This window comes from Vanacampus margaritifer, chromosome 5 (assembly GCF_051991255.1).
Source record: "Vanacampus margaritifer isolate UIUO_Vmar chromosome 5, RoL_Vmar_1.0, whole genome shotgun sequence".
NCBI classification, from domain to species: Eukaryota; Metazoa; Chordata; class Actinopteri; order Syngnathiformes; family Syngnathidae; genus Vanacampus; species Vanacampus margaritifer.
The window spans coordinates 15,154,804-15,178,625 of NC_135436.1; the positions used below are offsets into that span (position 1 = coordinate 15,154,804).

Consider the following 23,822-nt stretch of genomic DNA (forward strand, 5'->3'; position numbering starts at 1 on the left):
TGTGCAAGCCTTTATTTAAGGTAAATTGTAAAATTAGTCCTCTTGTTTATATTTAACAAAAAAAAAAACATGCTGTTTCTACTAAGTACTATCTCAAATGTTCTCCAATTTCGATACTGTAAATGTACAGGATCGAATACCAAGAAACGTTTCTTGGGAGGAGTAATATGGCGGCCTCGCGGCTTCAAAAGTCTTGGTCTATCGGCTATCCAGTTCTATATTCAGATCAGCGCTTGGGAGCCTGAAACCAACCGTTTTAATTGTTGGGCTGTTTCGCCATCTACTGGTAAACTAAACTACTACAGGTGATTTAGGCCTGTCGAGGTTTGTTTTGAGGAAAGCCTCAAACCATGGAACTTGCTCACAGTCCCCTCCCAAAGTATTGGAGCGGTAATGGTATTTACATCTAGATGTTACATATTAAAACAATGCTCTCTCAAAATTGAGAAGTACCGTTTATAGTGTGGTTAGTTGACAATGCTAACATGCTCTTTAATCTTGTTATATTAATACAGTCACCTCTTTATAGATTTTTGCTATTTCAATTTGCCCTATGAGAAAAATATTAACAATTCAGAGGTCATCCAGTTTCGGAATGGTTAGTGTTCAAATTCATTGTATTGTGACGTCTTGCAGCAAATGTTCTTTGGGATGTCACCCTTTTTATTTGTCTTTAACAAACGGCTACTGTTGGCCATAGCCGACTCCGAAAACAAGAAAACAATTCACGAGCGGCGAGCAGTAATAGCAATGAACACGCGCAGCCAAACCGAACGTAACGTATGGGTGACGTCCCTTCTCCACCGCGAGACGTGTGTTGCGTTTACTGACACTCGGACACAAGACTGCGAAACAGAATGGGCAACACCGGAACATTCAACACAAAGTTCGTTACAGTATAATGTCTGCTGTGAGAGATCATTTGTTCACATCTTTCCGCCTGAGGAACTGTATCTTCCTGGTGAAATGACTACGGACGTCCTGTCCAGCCAAGAAGTAAAGAATAGGATCCATGCAACTGTTGGCACTGGCAAACGGACGGGTCACCTTATAGGCAATACTGGATGCCTCAAGCAAGTTACAGCTGACCTGGGGGGGGGAAAGAAAAACCAAAGAAAACAATGTTATCATTACACTTTTGAACGTGTTAGCGAATGGCCTGTTGTCCTCACCTGCGCAGGATTGACCTGTCTCAGGTATCTGAAGGAATAATACAGACTCCTGGTGAGATGGAACGGGAGAAAACAAAGCATGAAGGTTGCCAGCACGATGATGATCATCTTGACTGATTTCTGCTTGATGCGGTGGGCTACTTGGCACCCTCCCTCGCCCACCGCCGCCCCTCCGCCGGCCCTTGGTTCCACAAGCTTCCGCAGCATCAGGCCATAGCACACCATCAGCACCATGAAGGGCAAAGCAAACATAAACACCGACACGACTGAGCTGTACACCAGGAAGTCGTCGAAGAACTCTGGGCTGGTTGTGTCGTAACAAATTTTCTCTGTGGCCACATCCCTGTACAGGAACATACAAAATGACACGATTATTGCTGTGCTTCGACAAATGAGCCAATGAGGTTGGAGTCGTCACCTTATTCTTGAGAAGTAAAGAATAGGTGCCTGGCAGAATAAAACACAGGCCCAAACTGCCACAGACACCAGTTTGGCCTGTCGTGCGCTGATCCACTTTAAAGAGCGGACCGGGTAGCAGACGCCTGCAAAGCGATGCAGGCTGATGCAGCACAGGAACAGAATAGAGCCTAGGAAAAGTTGTCAAGTTGTCACGGTTAGGTTTACAGTACTCCTGTTTAATTAAACTCCTAGACAAGTATCAAATGGTTTAGATTATGCAATAAGTCTATCATACAAGTCATCTGCATTATAATAAGGGTTTGAAGGGGGGAAAAATAATTACACAAATAGTGAGACAACATGCCCCCATTATTCATCAGGTCCATCGTTCAAGAATAAAAGGCAGCACATAAAATTGAGACCTCCCCACCATACTGATACTGTAATGCAAAAGTGTGTTAGAAAAGTTACAAGACTGGAGGCACAAAATATTTCACACCCAAACTACAATTATGAGTTTTACCCCTTCAACCAGCAACGCCTACAAAAAAAGAAAAGAAAAAATAAATAAATAAAATATCCCGTGGTGAGAGTTGTGGCTGCTTCAACCATAACAGCGAACCTAGTCACAATGCCTTGAGCATCTGACAGTTCCTGACTGGGAAGAACAATTGTCATGCTGGAACCTCCCTATATTCACTTTTTATTTTTATTTTACATCCTATCAAATTGTTTCATAAAGAGTAATCATCGCCCTCTTAGAATAATTGCCTAATTCATTTATTTGCAATTTTTTTTTTTTTGCCTATATCATCTGATGATGCAAATGGTTACAAAAAAATTCTGAAGATAGCATCTGTATTATTTTTTTCCCATCAAAAAACACATTTAAAAATATTTAAATTGAATATTTTTGATGGATGCTAGAATGGATTAATGGCATTTCATTCATTTCATTGGAGAAAGATGATATGAAGGACAAGTGTTTCGAGTTGCGAGTCCGGCCATGGACCGACTTAAACTCCTATCTCAAGGGCAGGCATACTACTGCATCAAGTAGTATTTAAGAACCGTACCATATAAGTTGGTATAAAACAGGAAGCGTATGAGCTTGCAGAGAGGTTCGCCGAAGGGCCAGTCATTTTTATCTGCGTAGTAGTAAATGAGGAAGGGCAGCGTGAGGATGTAGAAGGTGTCACATATCGTCAGGTTGAACATGTAAATAGTGGAGGGTTTCCAATGTTTTGTGCAGAACACAATTGCGTATAGTGCCGTGGAATTCAGTGCCAGGCCGAATACGAGCACGAGGGAATAGCTGACGGGAAGCAGGATGTATTTAAAATCCTCTTGAAAATGACAGTAGGAGTTGCTGGCGTTGCCGGGGTCGGTGTAGTTCATGATGACTGCTCCGCCTACAAGAAAACAGACATAGAACATAAATATTCATAAGAGAGGCTTCTGAGAAAATATCAGACTCATACAACATTATTAGACACACCTATATATATATAAAATGAGATATGTATGATAAATTCTGTCTTCAGAAAAACAATAGTGCTCTGTCAGATTAATTCAACTTTTACTTTTTTTAATTTGTAGTTTACATTGGTGTAGGACTGCAGTGGAATAGAGCTCTTTCTAGCAGCTCTCAGTAAGAAGCAATATAGTTCATATTTGTCATATATTTAAATATTTTAAACCATTTTAAACGTTTAGACCATTTTCCATTTCATCAAACTTCTAAACGTAACACCCCATAATGACAATATGATTTATATTTATTTTTTGTGTTAAAAATAAAAAAAACTAAGGCTGCGTTCACACTTCAGCTCAATTCCGATTTTTTTTTCATGCAGTGTAAACGGTACAATTCCGATTTTTTCACACCAGACCTGCGCCTCTTTTATATGTGGATATAAATCGGATATGTATGCGATGCGTCTGCACTGTGAACGCTCATCCGCTCGCATCCGATTCATACGTCATCAAAAGTCTGCTTGGAAGGGAGATACTGACACGTCTGTGAATATATACAAAGCTGTTTTGAGTAACAGTGTTACATTTTTAGTTGTCTTTAATTTAATCACACTTGAAACATGAAACATAAAGTTGACATTTGTGTCAATAGTAGAAATTCAGCCCTGCAGACGGTTCATCACGGACGGCGATGGCGACCGGACGGATTTCTGTTGCTGTTTGTAAACAGTACGTTCAAAACTGACGCACAAGGAAGCCGAGGACAGCAGCCAACCAGGAGCGAGCATGAAAACAGTCCACCAACCAGGAGCGCGGGCGTTCGCACAGCTAAGTTTGCATAATGTATGCAGACAAGACATATGAAACGAACTCCTAACACGTCCGCGAAAGAATGGCTTGGCTGGCGGTAAAACGTTACGAGTCGGGACAATATTTACTTCCGTGAACTCCGCGTGACGTCATTGTTTTGGTTGTAGACCTACGTCACTCGACGTGTGCTTTATGCGCATGTGAGTCGCATCACGGCAAGTCAAAGGAATGATCAGAATACCACTGAGACAGGATTGTCTCGAGGCAAAACTTCTGAGGAAATGACAACTGAAAGAAATTATGTGCTCTCTGATGAGACAAAGATTGAACTCTTTGGCGTTATAGGCGTCATGTTGGGAGGAAACCAAGGCATTGCTCATCACCTAATTTATATACAGTCAAGATGGTGGTGATGTTATCATGGAGCGGAGACGTTTTTCAACGAGGAACTGGGAAACTGGTCACTGAGGGAAACATCCTGGATGAAAACCTGCTCCAGACTGGGGCATTACCTTCCATGACAACAAAGCAATGGCTTCAGGCTCAACTCTGTGAATGTCCTTGAGTAGCCCACATTTGAATCTAAACGAAAATCTATGAAGCGATCTGAAAATGGCTGTGCCTATCCATCCTGTTGGAGCTTGAAGACTAATGGCCAAAAAGATGTGTGCCAACTCCCAAGCTTGGGGTATCATATTCAAAAATATACTTATGTACATGTTATGATTAGTTATATATATATATTTTTTAATACATTTGCCAAAAATGTCTTAACGTTGTCATTTTCGAGTGTTGTGTGTAGAACATTAAGGGGCAAAAAAAAAAAAGAAAGAGTATTACATTTTGGGATAAGGTTGTAACAACAAAATGTGAAGAGTGAAAAACTGTCTGTGTGCAGTGTACACATTATCTACCAATCAAAACCAAAACGCATCTTGGATCTTAAGAAACTCATGCAAACAAAATAATTTACGAAAACATCTGTTGAACCAATATTACATTCTTTTTTCATTCTCTCAGTTTGCTCATGTAAAAATCTAAACCTTCTAATAACACCTTTCATGTTTATTCAAAACATCACCTCTTTTTGGTCCTCTCTTTCTTTCCTTGATCACAACAAATATAAATTCAGTTGAAGAAGCAACATACCAGAGAGAGGCAGATAATCCTCTTGCAGCCCGCTAATATTCCGAGGTTGTCTGTGTACTTACAGTTTTTGGGCCAAAGTATAGCAAATTTGAGTTGAAGCCGGTCGAGCTGGGACTTGCATGCGCAGAGACCCCCGAGGCTGTTATTCACATGGAAGCTGGCTACAGCAGCAGGTCACTCTTTTGTAAATTGTAATAAACTTTACATGGCAACAATTAGTTAACATATATTTCTTTAATTTACTTAGTTACTGAAAATAATTGCTGCCAAAAACATAATTGCAGAGACCAGACCACTGGCTCTTAGTCATTTCGCCCACACTGAAGGTGAGAAAGAGCATTAAATGTCTCACCTGCTTCGGAAACTATGTGTATTAATGATTGAAAGCCACTTAACCTTGGCCATGGAGGCATAAATTAACAAACATTTGCACTACTTACTATTTTAAAAATACATTTATGTGATTACAGTCACTGGTAGTGCCTTGCAGGCGGTACAGGTTTGAATCCGGTCCCAAACGCAGATAAAAATAAACGAACAAACAAATAATAATAGTAATAAACAGGTGGGTTGACATTATAGAAGACCATTAAAAGAAGTCATGTGAATACTCTGTCACAACCCTGATCAGGCTTAGACTTAGAATATTTCTGTCAAGTTGCTTTTGAATCAATTTGTAAATGTAATAATAATTGTATTACTCAGATTTTCTAGATGATAGCAAAGCTGAAGGGTCCCTTGAAGAGATGGTTGGTTTGTTATAGGGCTTTTGATCAAAATGTGTGTGAATAATACAATTTTAAAATCACTGTTGATGTCATAGCAAAAATAGACACACAAAAAAAATCACTCTCATTTAAAGTGCAGTTATTTATAATTTATTTATATTAACTCATTCACTGCCATTGACGGCTGTAGATTTAAAAAATTCATTTGAACTATTTCTATTAGTTTTCCACTTTTTCCACTTTTGTTAATAAGAGTATGAAAACCTAAAACTATTTTTTATTGTAAATTTAGAACAGATATAAAATTTGTGATTAATTGTGAGTTAATTACTGAAGTCATGTGATTAATTACAATAATTCTTATTTATTTATTTATTTATATTGTGATGCGATTTAAAAAGAAGAAGAAAAGATTATAAAAAATTAGGGGCATCAGGCGATTAAAATTTTAATTGTAATTAATCGCATGACTTCACGATTAATCACAAATTTTATATCTGTTCTAAATGTACAGTAAAACAATTCTAGATTTTCTCACTCTTGTTAATAAAAGTGGGAAAAAAATGGTTTAACTAATAGAAATAGTTCAAATTAATTTTTAACGTCTATAGCTGTCAATGGCAGTGAATGAGTGAATGACTTATACTGTACAATATTTTCAAGAATATATAAAATAGTTAATTTTCTTCATGTTTTTCCTTTAAATACAAGAAATACATCATTCTTTTAATACATACAGTTTAGGAAATAAAACTGTAAATACATTTCCATTACTGCAATAGACTTGACAGGAAGATTAAAGCACGGAGTGGGCTGCGTGTCAGTAGTAGAGAGAAGAGTAGGCTACAACACACAGGAAAATAAATAAATACATTTTCAATAATGAAAAAAAAAAAGTGTGTGCGTGGGTTACATCTGGGTCGTGGGCCGCCAGTTTGCTGGACTAAATATAAAATTAGATTCAATTTTTTTGTCCTGTTTGTCAAAGTTGTCAACTGACGGAGGACAAAGAGCATACTAACGCCTTGCTCAATGAAGGATATCAAATAAATGTTAAGAACAGAACTTGCATCTCCACAGCAGTTTGATAGCGTGAAACGAATCCAAACGTGAAATTTTGAAAGCGGCTTATCGATTCCTCTGCGCTCGACTGCGTTCCCTTGTTGCTATGCAGCTCTCCCTCTGCGGCACAGTCAAGCAAAGCTGTCATGAGCAGGATGTTCTCGAGCGGGCCGAGACGAGTATGAACAAATAAAATAACCCCACCGAGCACCTGGCATGTTGTGTGAATGTTGTGGAGACATAAAACGGAAAGCAGAAAATTAGAAATCCGGAAAATAGACACGTTTGTTTCTCTTTTGGGCCTTGACCGGATGCGTTACTGTACATCACCACTCGAGGGAGCCATTGCCCTTGGTGTCCGAAGGGGTTCCCCGTTATAATCCACCTTTCCTCCCCTCTGCCTGTTCCACTCCCCTCCCCAGTTCAGTTCAGCTCAGCACAGTACTGTACTCTCCAGTCATCCAGCAGTGGCAGCAAGCAACACGAAAGTGCTCACACATTCTCCTCGCAGCGCAGCCTCACTTTCGGCTTCGTAGAATCCAGCCCGTTTGCCATCAATCATGGCCGCCGAGTACAAATCGAACTAACCGTCTTTCCTCCCTGTCGCGAGCACGGGAGGATTACTGTCATTTTTTTTATGGTCGTTGGAGGAAGAAACATCACCAGAGTTCTTTTTTTGGATTACTACACATTTCACAGGGGAAATACCATTCATGTCAATACTCCAAAATGCAGCCGCCGCCGAGGAAGGTGAGTGATTTCCACAGCCCGTTATTGATGTTTTTTTTAAAGCCTGACTGAGACAATGACGAATGGAAAACAATGTACAGTAGTAACCTCATTAATAGTGCCGATAATAGCACACAACGCGTCATGTTTGACACATTACAGAAAGGGCAATTTTGCATGCTTGCAATAGCGGCGCGTTATCGCTCATATAATAAATATTAACCTTAATGACATGATGGTGATGATACAACATCTGTCCAGCCCGTCAAGATAACAAACGCTACGTGGTCTTAAATATCGTTTTAATCTACAACGAGCCACGTTACTATATGCACATGTGACACATTGTTTTTACACTAACACCACACACAACGTGACAATATACCAATATCATTTCACATTTGCCCTTTCCGTGACGTTAGCAAGCACATAACGTGATGCTAGCTAGCAATGTCTGCATCTGTGTGTTATGTTCCCAGCCACTGTACAGGTATACTGTACTGTACAGTGACTGCAGCACTTGGCTCATCATATTTGTGTGATGCTTGTTGTCTGGAGGGGAAGACCTTCAGTATGTCAGCCAGGGTCACGCACACGCACACGCACTGTATCGATCCAGAAAGAGCTGCCGAGAACACTGCTAAGTCCCTTTTATTATCGGGGTACTCTGTTTGTGTCTGTGTGTTGTTCCGAAATAGCTGCATGAGAGGCAATTACCTTGGTGTGAACCAGTGCACAATTTCCTCTTAATTACCACATATTCCCCTTGTGCCACTTGTGCTTGGGGTTCCTACCTTCACTGATATGTGTCATGTCACATCTGTGAAACACATCACCATGAAGGCTGCACACTGTAAATGATCAAATATGCCTTAGTGATTACAAAATCGATTGCCCGCTGCCTTATTCAGTTAGTCTTAATCTTACTTATCTATGAGTACGTGTTTTGGTTAGAGGATAATATTTTGCCAACTGTGGCATAATCTGGCAATGTGTCTGACGCATTCATTACACGGCTGCATCAGTCTGTTGGAAACTATTACAGTCTCCCTGTAGGACTTATGTTGCCTCTCAAGTGTCGTGTTGATGTCTCGGCACGTATGTTTACACAGTGAGCAAGCCTCATTCACATATTCTATTAAAATATGACTGTTAGTGCCCTCCGGTTGGCTGGCGACCAGTCAAGGGTGTATAGCACCTCTCGATAGGCTACAGCTCACCTATAAACAAGATGAGCACATGTATAGGAAATAGAATTAGTAACCACTAACAGCCCATCTATCTGAGAAAGATATCAAAAATATCTTCCTCTTTTTCTTTCGGCTTTTCCATTCAGGGGTCGCCACAGCGAATTATTTGCCTCCATCTAACCCTGTCCTCTGCATCCTCTGCTCTCACACCAACTGCCTTCATGTCCTCTTTAACTACAGCCATAAACCTCCTCTTTGGTCTTCCTCTAGACCTCCTGCCTGGCATTTGTAAACTCAGCATCCTTCTGCCAATGTACTCGCTATCTCTCCTCTGGACATGTCCAAACCATCTCAGTCTGGCCTCTCTGACTTTATCTTCAAAGCCTTTAACATGCGCTGTCGCTCTGATGTACTCATTCCTGATTCGACCCATCCTGGTCACTCCCAAAGAGAACCTCAGGATCTTCATCTCTGCCACCTCCAGCTCTGCCTGTCTTTTCCTCAGTGGCACTGTCTCCAGACCAAACAACATCGCTGGTCTCACCACAGTTTTATAAACCTTTCCTTTCATTTGAGCTGAAACTCTTCTATCACACATCACACCTGACACTTTTCTCCACCCGCACACGCTTCTTCACTTCTTTTCCACACTCTCCATTGCTCTGGACTGTTGATCCTAAATACTTAAACTACTCCACCTTCTTGGTCTCTTCTCCTTGTAACCTCACTCTTCCACTTGTGTCCCTCCCATTCACACACAGATACTTCGTCTTGCTACGACTAACCTTCATTCCTCCTCCTTTCCAGGGCAAACCTCCACGCCTCTAGCTTCTCCTCCACCTTTTCCCTGCTCTCACTATAGACCACAATGTCATCAGCAAACATCATAGTCCATGTCACCTCTTCTATTTTTCGTTCTCTCTCAGGACTATTGGCATCTGTCAACACACTTCCACCCCTATCCTTTATTACCCTAACCTGCTGCACGTCCTTCCCATCTCGGTCTCTTTGCTTGCCAACCTGTATAGATCAGTCTCTCCCTCCTTACTATCCAAAGTAGCATACAAGTCATCGTAAGCCCCTTGTTTGGCCACTTCTACTTTCCCCTTACGCTGCATTTCCCTCTACTCCTGTCTACTTTCTTCAGTCCTCTCTGTGTCCCACTTCTTCTTAGCTAACCTCTTTCTCTGGATCCACTTCTGCACCTCCTCATTCCACCGCCAAGTCTCCTTATCTCCTTTCCTTCCAGATGACACACCAAGGACTGTCCTACCTGTCTCCCTGATCACATTTGCTGTAGTTGTCCAGTTGTCTGACCATCCTAAGCCTGTCTCAACTCCTTCCTGAAAGTCATACAACACTCTTCCTTTACTGTCTTTGTCTTCCTCACCACCAGAGTCATCCTACACACTACCATTCTATGCTGTCTGGCTACACTCTCACCTACCACTACTTTGCAGTCGCTGATCTCCTTCAGATGACACCGTCTACACAAGTTGTAGTCTACCTGTGTACTCCGACCTCCACTCTTATAGGTCACCCTATGTTCCTGCTTCTTCTGGAAGAAAGTATTCACGACAGCCATTTCCATTCTTTTTGCAAAGTCAACCATCATCTGTTCTTATGGGTTCCTCTCCCGGACACCACAAACTTGCCCATCACCTCCTCATCATCTCTGTTTCCTGCACCAACATGTCCATTGAAGTCTACGCTGCACTGCAATGTTTTTGTTCCCTCAATGTTTCCCTTCTTGATACTTGAATGTCACTCACTGTAAAAACGTACCGTCTGTAACTGTAAGTTTGCAGTGCTGTAACTTTTAACTTGTACTCAGTCATACTGAGAGCACAAAAAAAAATCTGACTCTTATGTTGCTAAATGCTAATAAGGCAACCACTGTATGGATCTCACTAGATTGTGCAGGTAAGTAACCTTGTGGCATTGTGCAGTCTAAAAACAATCCTGGTTCAATACTTTAGACTATTGTGCAGTGAAACTGAAGCCCCTTGAAAAAATAACAGGGCACACTAATTGTGAAATGAAGACGTAGGGAGTGGGGAAATCCTGCAGGTTTTGGATGTTTCCCTTCTCCAACACACCTGATTCACATGATTAGCTCATCAGCAAGCTCTGCATAAGACTGATTTTGATCCTGTTCATTTGGATATATTTCTGATATATTTCCGGACCGGAATTGCCCACCCTTGATGTACACTATCTATTTAAATTGCTTTAAGTATCAGTTTGAGTTTTGAGGGAGACGAGCAGAAACGTAATATTTAATTCAAAAAAGAAAATCAGCTGAGGCATGCAATGTAGTCTGCATATTTTAATAGAGGTTATATGTAAGCTGAGTGTCAGTCTCAACAGGTTTTCGTGCTTTGCTTCCTGTTTCAGATCTTGCCGTATGTCAAACCCTCGCTTTCAATAGACGGTTTCACAAATCTGACTGATTAAACAAGAAACACAAAACTGAATGCTCTTGTGGTTGGACAGAAATTTTCAGGAAAAGTTTGCCCTACAAATACAAAACACTTGAAGTTTCTGTGAGACTTGAACAAATATTGCTGTTTGACAGAGAGGCTTCAGGAATGAATTGTGTGTTTCGCTTTGTCTTGGAATTTGTTTTGACACTTTAAGAGCAACCTCAACAAGGGTCGTGAGAGAAAAATAATTGAATAAGAGAAGTCAGATGACGGACATTCAAAGCAGTGACACTCTAGCGTTCGCTTCCCAAACACTGGTCTCACTGAAATATTTGCCTCTAACCCCAAATTATTATTAGTTTTTATTATTATTATTTTTGTAGTGGAGCTGTGCCGCATATATGTCCCAGTTGGGAACGTAGGTTATTCGGTGCGAATAGTACACCACAGCCCCGGTTGCCAGTCCGAGAAATTTCCGTCCTACCATGAACCGGTGCCTAAAATGAACTGGCAGGAAAAAAAGGCTGGGGACCACTGCTCTCTCTCTCTCTCTCTCTCTCTCTCTCTGTCTCTGTCTCTGTCTCTGTCTCTGTCTCTGTCTCTCTCTCTCTCTGTCTCTCTCTCTCTCTCTCTGTCTCTCTCTCTGTCTCTCTCTCTCTCCCTCTCTCTCTCTCTCTCTCTCTGTCTCTGTCTCTGTCTCTCTCTCTCTCTCTCTCTCTCTCTCTCTGTCTCTCTCTGTCTCTCTCTGTCTCTCTCTGTCTCTCTCTCTCTCCCTCTCTCTCTCTCTCTCTCTCTCTCTGTCTCTCTCATCACTTGCTCACCTGCCATTTTCTTCCCTAGTAAGCTTTTATGCCCAGCATACCTTTAGCCACTCTTCCCCACTCTGTCTCTGCCACCACTCGCCCTTCCTCTGCTCCATAGCTTCCTGTGCTTTACAATGATTGATAGAGGGGGCAAATCAAGTCGCTTTTTTGTCCTGATAAAGTAATGAACCTCGCCCGCCTTATCTTCAAAGACGCAGCGGATGAGACAAGGCTCTGCAGTGTGTGTGTGTGTGTGTGTGTGTGTGTGTATGTGTGCGGGCTAAGATGCCGGTGTATTTGTGTGTTTGCTTGTTTTGTCTAGAAGACTCATGATTTTGCCCGCTGTTAATGCAGTGAATAGCCGGTGGAATTCACCAGACAATACACAATGACCTTCACAGTGACACCCTGGGCATTGACAGGAGTGTGCGCGTGTGCATGAGTGTGTGTGTGTATATATACATTGTCTTTTCTTTTCTTTTTTTAGCATAGCATCTGCTGCGCACAAACAATTGCCTCCTGTCTCTCTAAAAGAGAGAAAATAACTAATTGTTATGTAGGATACATTTGCAATTTTCTATGCAAACTACATGCAGACACAATCACTGATATGTTTGATACAGATTTGGCTGATAGTGTGGTATTACTTGTTCATTAATTGTGCCTTGAAGTAGCTACTAGGCTGTAACCAATGAAGGAATATTTGATTCAGTCTAGTTTGCTATCTTAAACATGTGTCAAACTTTTTGTAAAGCACTTTGTGTTGCATTTCAAATGCATGAAAATTGCTATACAAATTTGATTTGATTTGAAATGATTTGTTCATGTGTATTTTCTCGCCTCCAGGTTAAAGTAACACAGGAGCTGAAGAACACGCACACAGACCAGTTGACAAGACTGCACTTTAAAAATCAGACTGAATGTGACCTGCTGGAAGACATGAGGTATGAACAGTCTTCTCATTTGAAAATGTCCAAAAGTTGCCAGCTGATTTTAGTCTCATCATAATGTGCACCATAATTAGCCTTGAGAATTTTTTTAAAAGGGCAAAGGGTCAGGAAAATGATGAAGGAATTTCCTGCTGCCCTCTTCCTGTTCCCTGAATGTCTTTCTTCTTTCTTTTCTCATTTATGCTAAGACTCTCGTGTTACCCACCCCCTTGTCTTTGATTTCATTTTGTCACATTTGCTCTGACAAACTCTTCTTTCTTTCTTTTTTTCTATGAAGTTCTTGTCCTTCACGTGCTCTCATTTTGTTTGTGGACAAAAGTATCGACAATTTATGACAGCCCAATCTAATCATCTCACTCTCTCGCTTGCATTCCTTTTCTTGCGCTCGGTTTCTCACATTGTTTCACTCATGCTAAACATAGACACATGCAAGATGCAAATATGTTTTGCAGCATATTTTGGTGTGAATGAAAGCATCATGGTTGAAAATGTAAAAATAAAGATGATTAAAAATAAAAGCAGTCTGTCTGAATACCCCTAAAGAGATCTATTTCCACAAAAAGGGTCAAGGGCCGAAATTAGTCAGAGAATCATCACTTTTGTGTGACGAATGAAATGGAAACACAAAATGCTGGAAGTCCACCAATGTCCTTTGTTTTCTATTCTTTGTTCTAGCGGGTGACACTGTGTCACACTGCTTTGTTGTTACATTATTAACATAGTGCCAGAACACTTGAACAACTGATGTATGTTTTTCTGAGGTTTCATGCGATAAGTTCAAATTTAAATGATGTGTAACTTTAGGATTGTAGTATTTATTTTTATAATGTTTTTCTTCGTTTCCAAAGTGTACAACCTCAGGTGAATTTAATGTTAGAGGTCTTGCTGTATGCTAATTGTTAAGTAGGCTGAACTCCAAGGTACCTATAGTAGTATTGACCACAACCGAGTGAAGGCAGGAAACAACGAATTAGCATTCCTTTGTGTGTTATCATTGTGAGCTACAACATTCAAAAGCCTCCGTATTTGTGTGCTTATGCGTATATTTGAATCACATCTAAGAATTTGAACTCAATGCTCCAGGCAGTACAGGAGATGTTCGCGAAATAAATTACAGTCAGAAAAATACACTTATCTAAGTGCTTACAAATGACAAATTGATTCTGATTCCGTTACTAGCTTGGTCTGTAACGTGTCAGAAAATTGGCAAACATGGTCAGGTGATCGTTGTTTTCCAAAGTAAACACATATTTAAAAAACATTTTTTGAATCAATGCAAAGCTAATGATTCCACTTTCATGGAGGACAGCAGAAAGCCGATAGTATTTACTATTGAGAAGTTGAAATTCTGGACAATTTTACATTAAAAAATGTACACTATCTTAACGATTCATCCGTTACCCAAACTAAAAACTAAGGATTAACAAATTAATCATTGCACCTCTTTACTTGAAGCTAATAAATAATAATGTGACAAATTCAGTAAATATTTTCATGGCACACTAGTGTGCCATGGGGCCCTGGTTGGTAATCACTGCTTTACACCAGTGTCAAGGATGCACACATTTATTCATTTCTAGCAGGGTCAAGCAGTTATATTGTCGAGCAGCAATAAATGCATCGATGTGCCCTTGTGAAATGTGAAATTGTTCCTGAGCTGTAACCCTACTCTTAGAACTTTTCACCAATTATTCGCTATTGCTCTATAAAAGGAATCATGAAATCACTTTCTCAGCGTGACATCTCAGAAAGACTCCCTGGCTCTGCAACGGGCTTTTACTGTAAATGCCATTGAGAAGTTGCACTACAATTTTCACGTGGAAAACTGAAAAGGGCCATTTTTCTTTTAGTGTCTTAGTATGCAAAATGGATTGGAAATACTTCCTAGCTTCCTGATACCACAAACACTGTGTTCAGTTGATGAAAATGAATGGGATACCAGACTGTATGCTGAAGTAATATCCATGGCAGTACAGTCACTTTGTTGTCACAGTCATTGAGGTACGTACACACATACCAATTGAGCTTTGATATCGTTGGGGAAAAGCCAACAACTGTATTGTCTTGGATTCTCAAATCCGAAGCAGCATGGTGATGCAATGATTGGGCTGTCTGGATTTCATTTGAGAAGCTTAGGAACTAGGAATTAGGAATTTGTCTCCAAGCAAAAGACTATACTGTAGGTCCACTTTCATATTGTTCTCAATCTTATTTTGCCAGATTTCATTTACTAAAGGTATGTGGAAGGACAGCCGCACACTTGATTGCTCATGCAAGCAATTGTGGAAACTGCTCTACTGTCATGTCTGGGAAGATCTGGCTTTGGTTGAGGGCACTGAGTGGGTTCCCGCCCTCAGCCACTTGTGCCTGGCCCCAGGTGTGGCTAGTTACCAAATTAGTGTGGGTGAATTTAGTTCCCGGGTGGTGATCAGTCCGTGTGGGATCATTGCCGCTTGTCACGGTGTGGTCACGGAGCGGCGTGGTGTCTGTTGGCGTGTGAGGTGGAGGACCCAAAATGCAGGGAGGCAGGAGAACCACAGCAGGAGTGCAGGCGAGACTGGCGTGCTTTATTTTACAAACAAACACTAACCAGGGTACTGGTTAGTATTAAAATAAACAAGGAACTGAAAAGGTACAAAAATCAAAATGACAGACAGAACTCCGGGGGTGACCGTGGCAATGATCCCACATGGACTGATCACCACCCGGGAACTAAATTCACCCACACTAATTTGGTAACTAGCCACACCTGGGGCCAGGCACAAGTGGCTGAGGGCCCGGATTGGTCAACCCGCGGAAGGGCGGGAACCCACTCAGGGCCCTCAACCAAAGCCAGATCTTCCCAGACATGACACTACTTACCGATGCCCCCAGGATTGCATTTCTGGATGAACTTGAAGACTAAAGAATGGGACTGTGCAATCAGCTGATTTGGCGCAGTTCTCCAGTGTAGCAGTCCCCGACTTTTTTTTGGAACACAGAGCAGATTTACGTATTGACATATTTTGACGAGCTGGCCTAGAAACGTAAAAAACAAATCGAGGAAAGGGATGAATCAGTTCATGAAACAATTCCATTTTGGTATGTTCACTCAAAAGGCTTGTTCGTTTGAGTAAAATCATTCATGAAAAACACAGCCCTACTTAAGCCCTGTCGCCCACACTGCTCCAAAAATATACTGTTTAATTTTTTTTTTTCTGTTTATGTGTGTGCTAGTGGGCACATGCAGGCAGTGCACAGAATATGTACAAGGGAATCCCTGACGGAGTTTAGGAAATGACCACACTGCACCTAATATAGTTTGCATGGCACAAACCTGGGTGTAAGCAGGGTTTACCAATTCCGGTTCTCAAGGTCCGGAGTCCTGCAGGTTTGAGATGTTTATGCCTACCAACACACCTGATATTAAAGATCAGGATCGTTATCAGGCATGCTGAAGAAGGACCGAAATTGGTGAACTCTGGTGTAGGGCATAGTAGTGTTAATTTAGTCAACATAAACTAAATTAAAAAAACTATTTCGTCAACGCACATTTTTCACCGGAGTAAAACTAGACTAAACTAGTCTAAAACTCTTATTAATAAACAATAACTGGGATTAAATAAGTATCCATTTTCGTCGACTAATGAAGACGAGACGAAAATGTACTTCACTTAATAAAACTGGACTAAGATCTATGCACATTTTAGTTCATGAATAAAAACGAGACGAAAATGATATGATTTTATGAAATCTTGTCTCTGCTTATCTGTCACTGTGGCAACTGTCATGTGAGACACGGTGACACACCCCTTTCAAATCTGCAGCTAACGAGAACAACATGCACAAACACATGGGATGGACAGTGGATTCACAGTGAAAGGTTTAAAAAGTATAAGGGAAAAAAAAATAACATTAATCCAACGGCTATAACATTCCAACAATAATGCTAATCCGCTAACTAATACTGGCTCATTTACTAGCTCATAGCATGGAGCCATAGTAGCAACTGGTTGATACACTGTAATTGTGTTTTTCATCAAAAAGATGAGAGAACATTTTATGTGAAATAGTTTTAGATCCGAAATGGTCAACATAATCTAAAATGTACACGGGTCAAATGATTGTCTTGATTAAAACTAGACTAAAATGTTGATTAAAATGATGTTTTCTTGGACTAAAATAAAGACTAAAATGCAGATTTATAGTCGACTAAAAATGGACTAAATAAAAACGGCTGAGGTTGACTATGATAAAAAACTAACAAGAGTGATTGAAACTGGACTAAAACTGAGACTAAATTTAAAAATGGTGGATAAAATTAACACTAGGGCATAGTATGGCTCAGGCACGACAGTGGCACAACACAACCCTGCCCATAATTGGCACGTTTATGAACGAACAGGAACTGTTTTTTTTTTTTTTTCCAATGTGGTGGTGCAGGATGGTGGTCAGTTACTGCGACATTGGAAGGTGAATGCCTGCGAGCTTCCAAAAATAGGTCTATGCAAAGCATCTGCGTCCGAAAACTGTGATCGATTGTCACCAAAATTTTGGTGCAAATCTCTACTCATGCCCAAATCATATGCTGAAAATATTAGAACAAAAGTCACAATATTTATTATTTTATGCATGGGAGCCTGTAAACGTCCGCTAAGAGTTCAGCAGGGTATTTATTTTCTGCTGTTGAGATGTACTCACCTTCTTCTGCGAAATCATGATGTTTAAAAAGGTTCAAATTCAGGTTGACATAACAGCATTGCCTGTGACCCAGTGTAACTACAGTGACCTTTGCAAACAGCCAACCAGTCTGAATTCACGAGACGCATCCACGAGACACCTACCTGGCTTTAGCTGCCGAATAACCTTCAAACATCACACCAGCGCAACATAATCAAACACATTCATGCTGTAAAGCCTACGCTGGATTTTAACTCTTAAATCCAAAAAGCTGCTCTGGAGGTTATTTACCCTAATTAATCCACAGGCTGGATTTAATCAGCATAGACACACACAACACACACAAACGCAACATGCACACTGTCATGAAAGATATCGTGAAAAGAAAAAAAAAACAGATGGACAGATCGATAGCTAGAATGAAAGGCTATTTAATCCTGTGCATTTTAGGCGGAAGAGTCTTAAGAGGGGGATAAAAGAAAGAGAAAGAGAGAGAGTGAGCATGACAAGTGTGGACACGGGCGGTCTACTTGGTGTCCTCAATCCAACTACTAAATCCCCTATACTCTTATATCTGTCTTAGCACACACACACATACACACACACACACACACGCACACACACACACGCACACACACACACACACACACACACACACACACACACACACACACGCACACACACACACACACACACACACAGTATTGAACACTAAAATTCACATTTCAAAGGGAAAAAACAACCTCAAATCATTTTACAGTTTTCCGGCACATTGACAATATCGACACCACAAAATATGTTTTTGTTAGATTGGTATTTGTAAATTTAATTTGTAATGTAGAAATCTCTAACCCAGTCAGTTAATAAATACTCCATCTGATCTTAAACATGTCCTCTGGATAAGTGGCAGAAAATAACCGGATGAATGGAATATAGAGCACGTGACTTGGAAGACATACAGTAAATGTAATAACAATGTTGACATGACATTTTTTTCTATTTACAGGAGCTACAGTCTGAAAAAGGGACAGCTTGAGAGGGACTATGCTCAGGTATGTCCTGCTGATGTTTTACTGCACTGAAGGAATCTAGACTACCGTCAGTCGGAATCTCAAGTTTAGTGAAGGAGGGGGAAATGCGTGTCAAAGGCTGTGATCGAAGCCCCCTCTAAAAATCCACTAAAACATTAAAACAACAAAAATATGGCTGCACAAATGTCAGCAAATAATATGAGACTCAAGTTCAGCCTGCATGAAAGGATTAACCATTTGTCCTCATTTTCTGACTTTTTTTCTGGTGGATTTCTTTGCAACGCATCTTAAAAAAAAGATGCACCGCCGTCATGGATGACATCACATGCGATGTCAGCATATGGTGTGAGATCTGAGCCCGCAATAGCTCAAATCAGCGAATATCGTTAGCGTGTTTCACACTCTGTCTCAAATATATATTTATATGCACAGACAGTTATTTGTGACTACTGCGTCTCATTTAGTATTCCAAAACAGAACAAAGCAGGTATGTGACAACAGCTCTGACTTTTGCCGTGAGCTGCTGCGCTATTCCTGCTCTTTCACAGACATAAAAACTAATCCTGTCAGCATACTCTCGAACTGCTGGAGTTTGGCGGTTTATCACAACAGAAACGCCGATTTGTTTACACGGGTGTTATTCAATTTGATAAATGTATTTTTGTAGAAGACCATGCAACCAATGTCAGCAGAGATGACACATTAGTTTAAAGGGTTGCCTCGGCTGAGATGCGGCTAAAATTAGTACCTGGGTATATAGAGACAAAATGGGAGAGCTGATATAATGTATCATCTATCTATATTGATCACCACACAACTAACTAACTAACTAAGGGTGTACAGTACTCTGCTTTTTTCTTTAAATCAGCTCACACATTCCCCAGAATATGGTGTTTTTTTTATATAATAAATGGATGTTTATTGTGCTCGTCATCTTTGTTTTCAGAACAGGGTCAATGTGTCTACTCCTCTCTACCTCTTTGCCTTGATTTTTCTCACACCTTTGTCCCTCAGCACTGTCTTCATAACCTTAGAAATAGTGGTTGCCTAGCAACAAGCCCCTATAGGATTCATTGGATTGCCTCCTTAATTTTGTGTGTGCGCCTGTTTTGTGTGATGAACACATGCTCACACCCTTGTTTTTTTTCGTTTTGTAGAAGGAGAGGAATAGAATTAAAAAATATAATTATTTTAAATGTTCACATGCCCTGTAATGCTATTGCGGAGCATTTTCATGATACCACAGTGCCCCTTCGCCTCTCATCACTGTCTGTACGTTTTGATTGGCTAGTTGGCCCCAGCCTGTTAACACATACAAATTACACTCAACACTGACATAAATTCATCCGATTAGCAAGCCTGGGAGACAGATGGAGTCCGAGAGATGGGAGAAAGTGAGAGGGAAAGGGGAGACAGATTAATAGAGTACAAGCAATAAGGGACAAATAGGCACAAGCAATTTCACGCCCCCAAAAAATTTATGGATGTGGGGAGGACCAAAAAAGAGGTTCAAAGTTAATGAAGATGATGTTTTTTAACCTTTGCCTTCACCTCGTGCTATATCGCCTGCACCACAACTTCAAATTGCTTTTAGCTGGGCATTTAAAAGAAAATGCCCTCGGTCCACCGGAAGGCCCAACATTGCGCAGTGCGGTCTGCCAAATTCCCAAACTACAGGAGGCTTGCACCTGCGCGGAAAATATGTCGCAGCATTTTTTTTCAACCGAGCGTAATAGCGCATGTGTGCTGTCTACAAAACTATAGCCCGTCTTTACCCCCTTTTTTCTGCTGTGCAAATTTGATTAGATTTTTTTAAAAACTGATTTTGACTTTTTTCCCATATAAAAACAACACTGGCCTTTTATTTTGGGCACAGAAAAGGCAGATGCCGATATTTGCCAAATATTGGCACAGATAATCGGCCCTGCCGATAATTTGTCTACCCCTATTTTACAGTCATCTACAGAATTTACTTAATTATTCTACTGGTCTTTAAATCACTGAATTGTTTACTCATTGGTCCTGAACACACCCAATAAATTGTCATCAAATATAAACCCATAGAGCTCTAAGTTCTGTAGACACAGGTCAACTAGTGGAGTCAACAGTTCAAGTCAAACATGGTTATGCAACATTTAGGTGTAAGGATGTGCCCAAATGGAATAAGCTGCCAACAGAAAGAAGTCAGCCCTAAGTTGTTAAGATGTTTTTAAGTCTAGGTTAAAATCTATTATTTTTTTCCTAATGATTAAGATCTAGCTCTTTTAAAGCACTTTTAAAATCATGAAAAAAACGTTTTCTTGCACTGTATATTATTTTAGTAATTTTTGTGAGCTTTGTTTGTTTTCTGTACTTCATTTTTAAATGTCTTTCGCTTTTTGTTTGGAAATGCTTGAACTTTTAATCATGTAACACAGTGTTACCTTGTATATGAAATTTGATACATAAATAAAGCTGCCTCGCCTATGTGTGTGTTGAGAGAGAGAGAGAGAGATTGTCCTGTATTGCCCACCCACAATCAACATTACTGGCATAGTTGTAGGCTGCGGTCATTCTTCACTGTACTGCCCAAAAAGGCCAACATGCTGTTTGGCTGCTACTTGAGTGGATAAGTGGAGTCAGTCACACGCTTGTTCCCTTATAGCCAACCAGATACCGTGTTTCTCCCCACATAAAAGGCATACGGGTTTGGCATAGAGAAGTGCCGACAAGTAGAGAACGGAGAGGAAATCAAGTACAGTACACTATATTGATTGAAGAGGATGTTGAGACAGGTTGTAGCAGACAAACACGCAGTGTTTATTCCATGCAATGTGCTGCCCTGGCTCAGTGTTCCATTACAAAACAAAGGCGGTGTCAGTATGAACATCATATTTGAAATCATGTTTCCTTGTTGTTGTTTTTTTTATTGTTAACCATAAGCAGCTAGATAGATAGATAGATAGATAGATGGCTAGCTAGCTAGCTAGCTGGCTAGCCGGCTAGATAGATAGATAGATAGATAGATAGATAGATGGATAGATGGATAGATAGATAGCTGGCTAGCCGGTTAGCTAGATAGATAGATGGATAGATGGATAGATAGATAGCTGGCTAGCTGGCTAGCTGGCTAGCCGGCTAGATAGATAGATAGATAGATAGATAGATAGATAGATAGATAGATAGATAGATAGATAGCTGGCTGGCTAGCCGGCTAGATAGATAGAAAGATAGATAGCTGGCTAGCTAGATAGCTAGCTAGCTTGATAGCTAGCTAGCTAGCTAGCTAGCTGGCTAGCCGGCTAGATAGATGGCTAGCTAGCTAGCTAGCTGGCTAGCCGGCTAGATAGATAGATAGATAGATAGATAGATAGATAGATTGCTAGCTAGCTAGATTTCTAGCTGGCTAGATAGATAGATAGATAGATAGAGAGATAGAGAGATAGACGTCAGCCACCTCAAGCTTCAGACTTCCTTACTTGGGTGTTGTTTAGTGCCTAAACCCAGGCCAAATCATACAGTGCATCTTGCTGGTCATCCAGGGTTTCTGGTTAACCTCAACGGTGATGACAGCCCAAACAAATAAGAAGCAAATTGTGATGCATTAAACTGAATTCTGCTGAACAAACTGGACATGTGGGTCTTGCAGTTGGCACTTCCAAGGGATGGGGTTATTGCGGATTGACTGCTGTCGGTTGCACATTATGGCCGGCAATTTGGCTGCAGTTTCAGTGCAAATCCAGAAAATCCGCACAGCATGCAGGCACGGCTTGGCATTGCCACGAAGTGCCACGGGAAAAATCCCTAGGGAATTGCAAAAGTGACTAAAAAACAACTCAGTGTAGAGGCGAGACAAAATACTGTGGATAACATGTAAAGGGGACCGTAGATTCAGTTATTTTACATTACATATTATTATTATATATTATTATTATTATTATTATTATTATTATTATTATTATATTGTTTAAGGCAAAGTTAGAATTTTAAAGTTTCTTGGACACATTGATAAAAAAAAGAAAAGAAGTAAAGACGTGTGTGTGTGTGTGTGTGTGTGTGTGTGTGTGCGTGCGTTTGTTAATGTGGTTTAGACCGACAAATGGTCTGACATTTGACCTGGGAAAAGTTGACACTTGTGTTTAGAGCGACACAGGCAGTGTCGGCCTAATTCAAGACTTGTTTTTTAATTTTTTAGGGCCTATAAAAACGTTTTTTTCTGTAAAAAGAGAAAAATATGGGCCTACTACTCAGCTAGGACAATAATTATGCATGAATTCATTTCTAAATATCTTATAAATATGATTTTTTGATCTGTCAGTGTAATCCCCTCGTCTGAGATTTTGTGTGTGTGTGTGACATCCTACTGGCCGTTTTTTGTTATTGCACTTTCACACACACACACAAAAGTACACACAAAGGGGGCGGTGGCATGACGTGTAATGTGGGCGTGAGGTACACTGGATCTCCCGCGAAAGCGTCATGCGTCAACGTGGGATGCAGACAAACACAACGCAGAACTGCACAGTAAGTAACAAGCATATATTCATTGTAAATAAACCCAATTTAATGAGAACACGGTTATTTTTGTTGCGGTGAGGTAATTTCATCAAGGCAGTGCAACTTTTTACGCTGTTTTAGAAAGGTTTCATGATAGAAAATGAAAACTTTTTAATTCGTTTACGTAGATGCCTCGTTCGGTTGTTGCTGGTTATTCAGATATCTAATTTAAACACGTACGTGACGGTTGCTACACCATAATAATTATCTCATATTAGGACAGGCGGTTGGGACTAAGGATGGATGGATTCATTTTGTCTACGAAGCGGATATTTTGCCGTGTTTTAAAAGTTCACGTAGCGTTAGTTTGCCGTGAACCGCGCGAGAACTATACAAGTTTGAATTCTGTGTCGGCAAAATAGCGCTAGCAGGAGAGTTGCCGGTAGCCTCTCAGTACTATATTTTGCTGTGAAACGCGAGAGAACTACAAGTACTAATTCTGCGCCGGCAAAATAGCGCCAGCAGAAGAGTTGCCGGTCTCGCCTTTAACAGCTATCTTGCCGTGAGTCGCGCAAGAACTACAAGTAGGCCTACGAATTCTGCGCCGGCAAAAAACCGCTAGCAGGAAAATGTCCACTGCCTTTTCTCTAACGTTTGTATTTATCTTTAGCCATCTGTTACTTAATTAATGAGCGAGCTTGAGCATTTTCACGTATTGACAATTCCGAGGTGACGTCATCTCTCATTGAAAAGCATTAGACT

At 40.6% G+C, this 23,822-nt stretch overlaps 2 protein-coding genes across 5 annotated transcripts in view; one reads left to right on the top strand and one right to left on the bottom strand.

Moving 5' to 3' along the window:
- Nucleotides 1-918: 918 nt before the first annotated feature.
- p2ry2.1 (purinergic receptor P2Y2, tandem duplicate 1) lies at nt 919-7,358 on the bottom strand. Its single transcript, XM_077566249.1, has 5 exons — nt 7,319-7,358; nt 2,648-2,983; nt 1,591-1,759; nt 1,173-1,515; nt 919-1,089 (listed from the first exon to the last, which is right to left on the bottom strand). The coding sequence occupies exons 1-5, from the start codon at nt 7,356-7,358 to the stop codon at nt 919-921; spliced, it is 1,059 nt and encodes a 352-aa protein (XP_077422375.1).
- fchsd2 (FCH and double SH3 domains 2) overlaps nt 7,244-23,822 on the top strand; it is a 51,817-nt gene continuing 35,238 nt past the window's right edge. For all 4 annotated transcript variants that reach the window (XM_077566542.1, XM_077566544.1, XM_077566543.1 and 1 more), the window contains exons 1-3: nt 7,244-7,546; nt 12,791-12,888; nt 18,560-18,605. In XM_077566542.1, coding sequence (XP_077422668.1) covers nt 7,526-7,546; nt 12,791-12,888; nt 18,560-18,605 — 165 coding nt within the window. In that variant the 5' untranslated portion in view covers nt 7,244-7,525. The remainder of the gene's footprint in view (nt 7,547-12,790; nt 12,889-18,559; nt 18,606-23,822) is intronic.

Coding starts and splice junctions, on each gene's coding strand:
- p2ry2.1 (XM_077566249.1), bottom strand. CDS start 7,358: ATGATTGATGGCAAACGGGCTGGATTCTACGAAGCCGAAA. Junction 2,984..7,318: donor TGGATTCTACGAAGCCGAAA/GTGAGGCTGCGC, acceptor GTTTTCTTGTAG/GCGGAGCAGTCATCATGAAC. Junction 1,090..1,172: donor GACAGGTCAATCCTGCGCAG/GTGAGGACAACA, acceptor TCCCCCCCCCAG/GTCAGCTGTAACTTGCTTGA.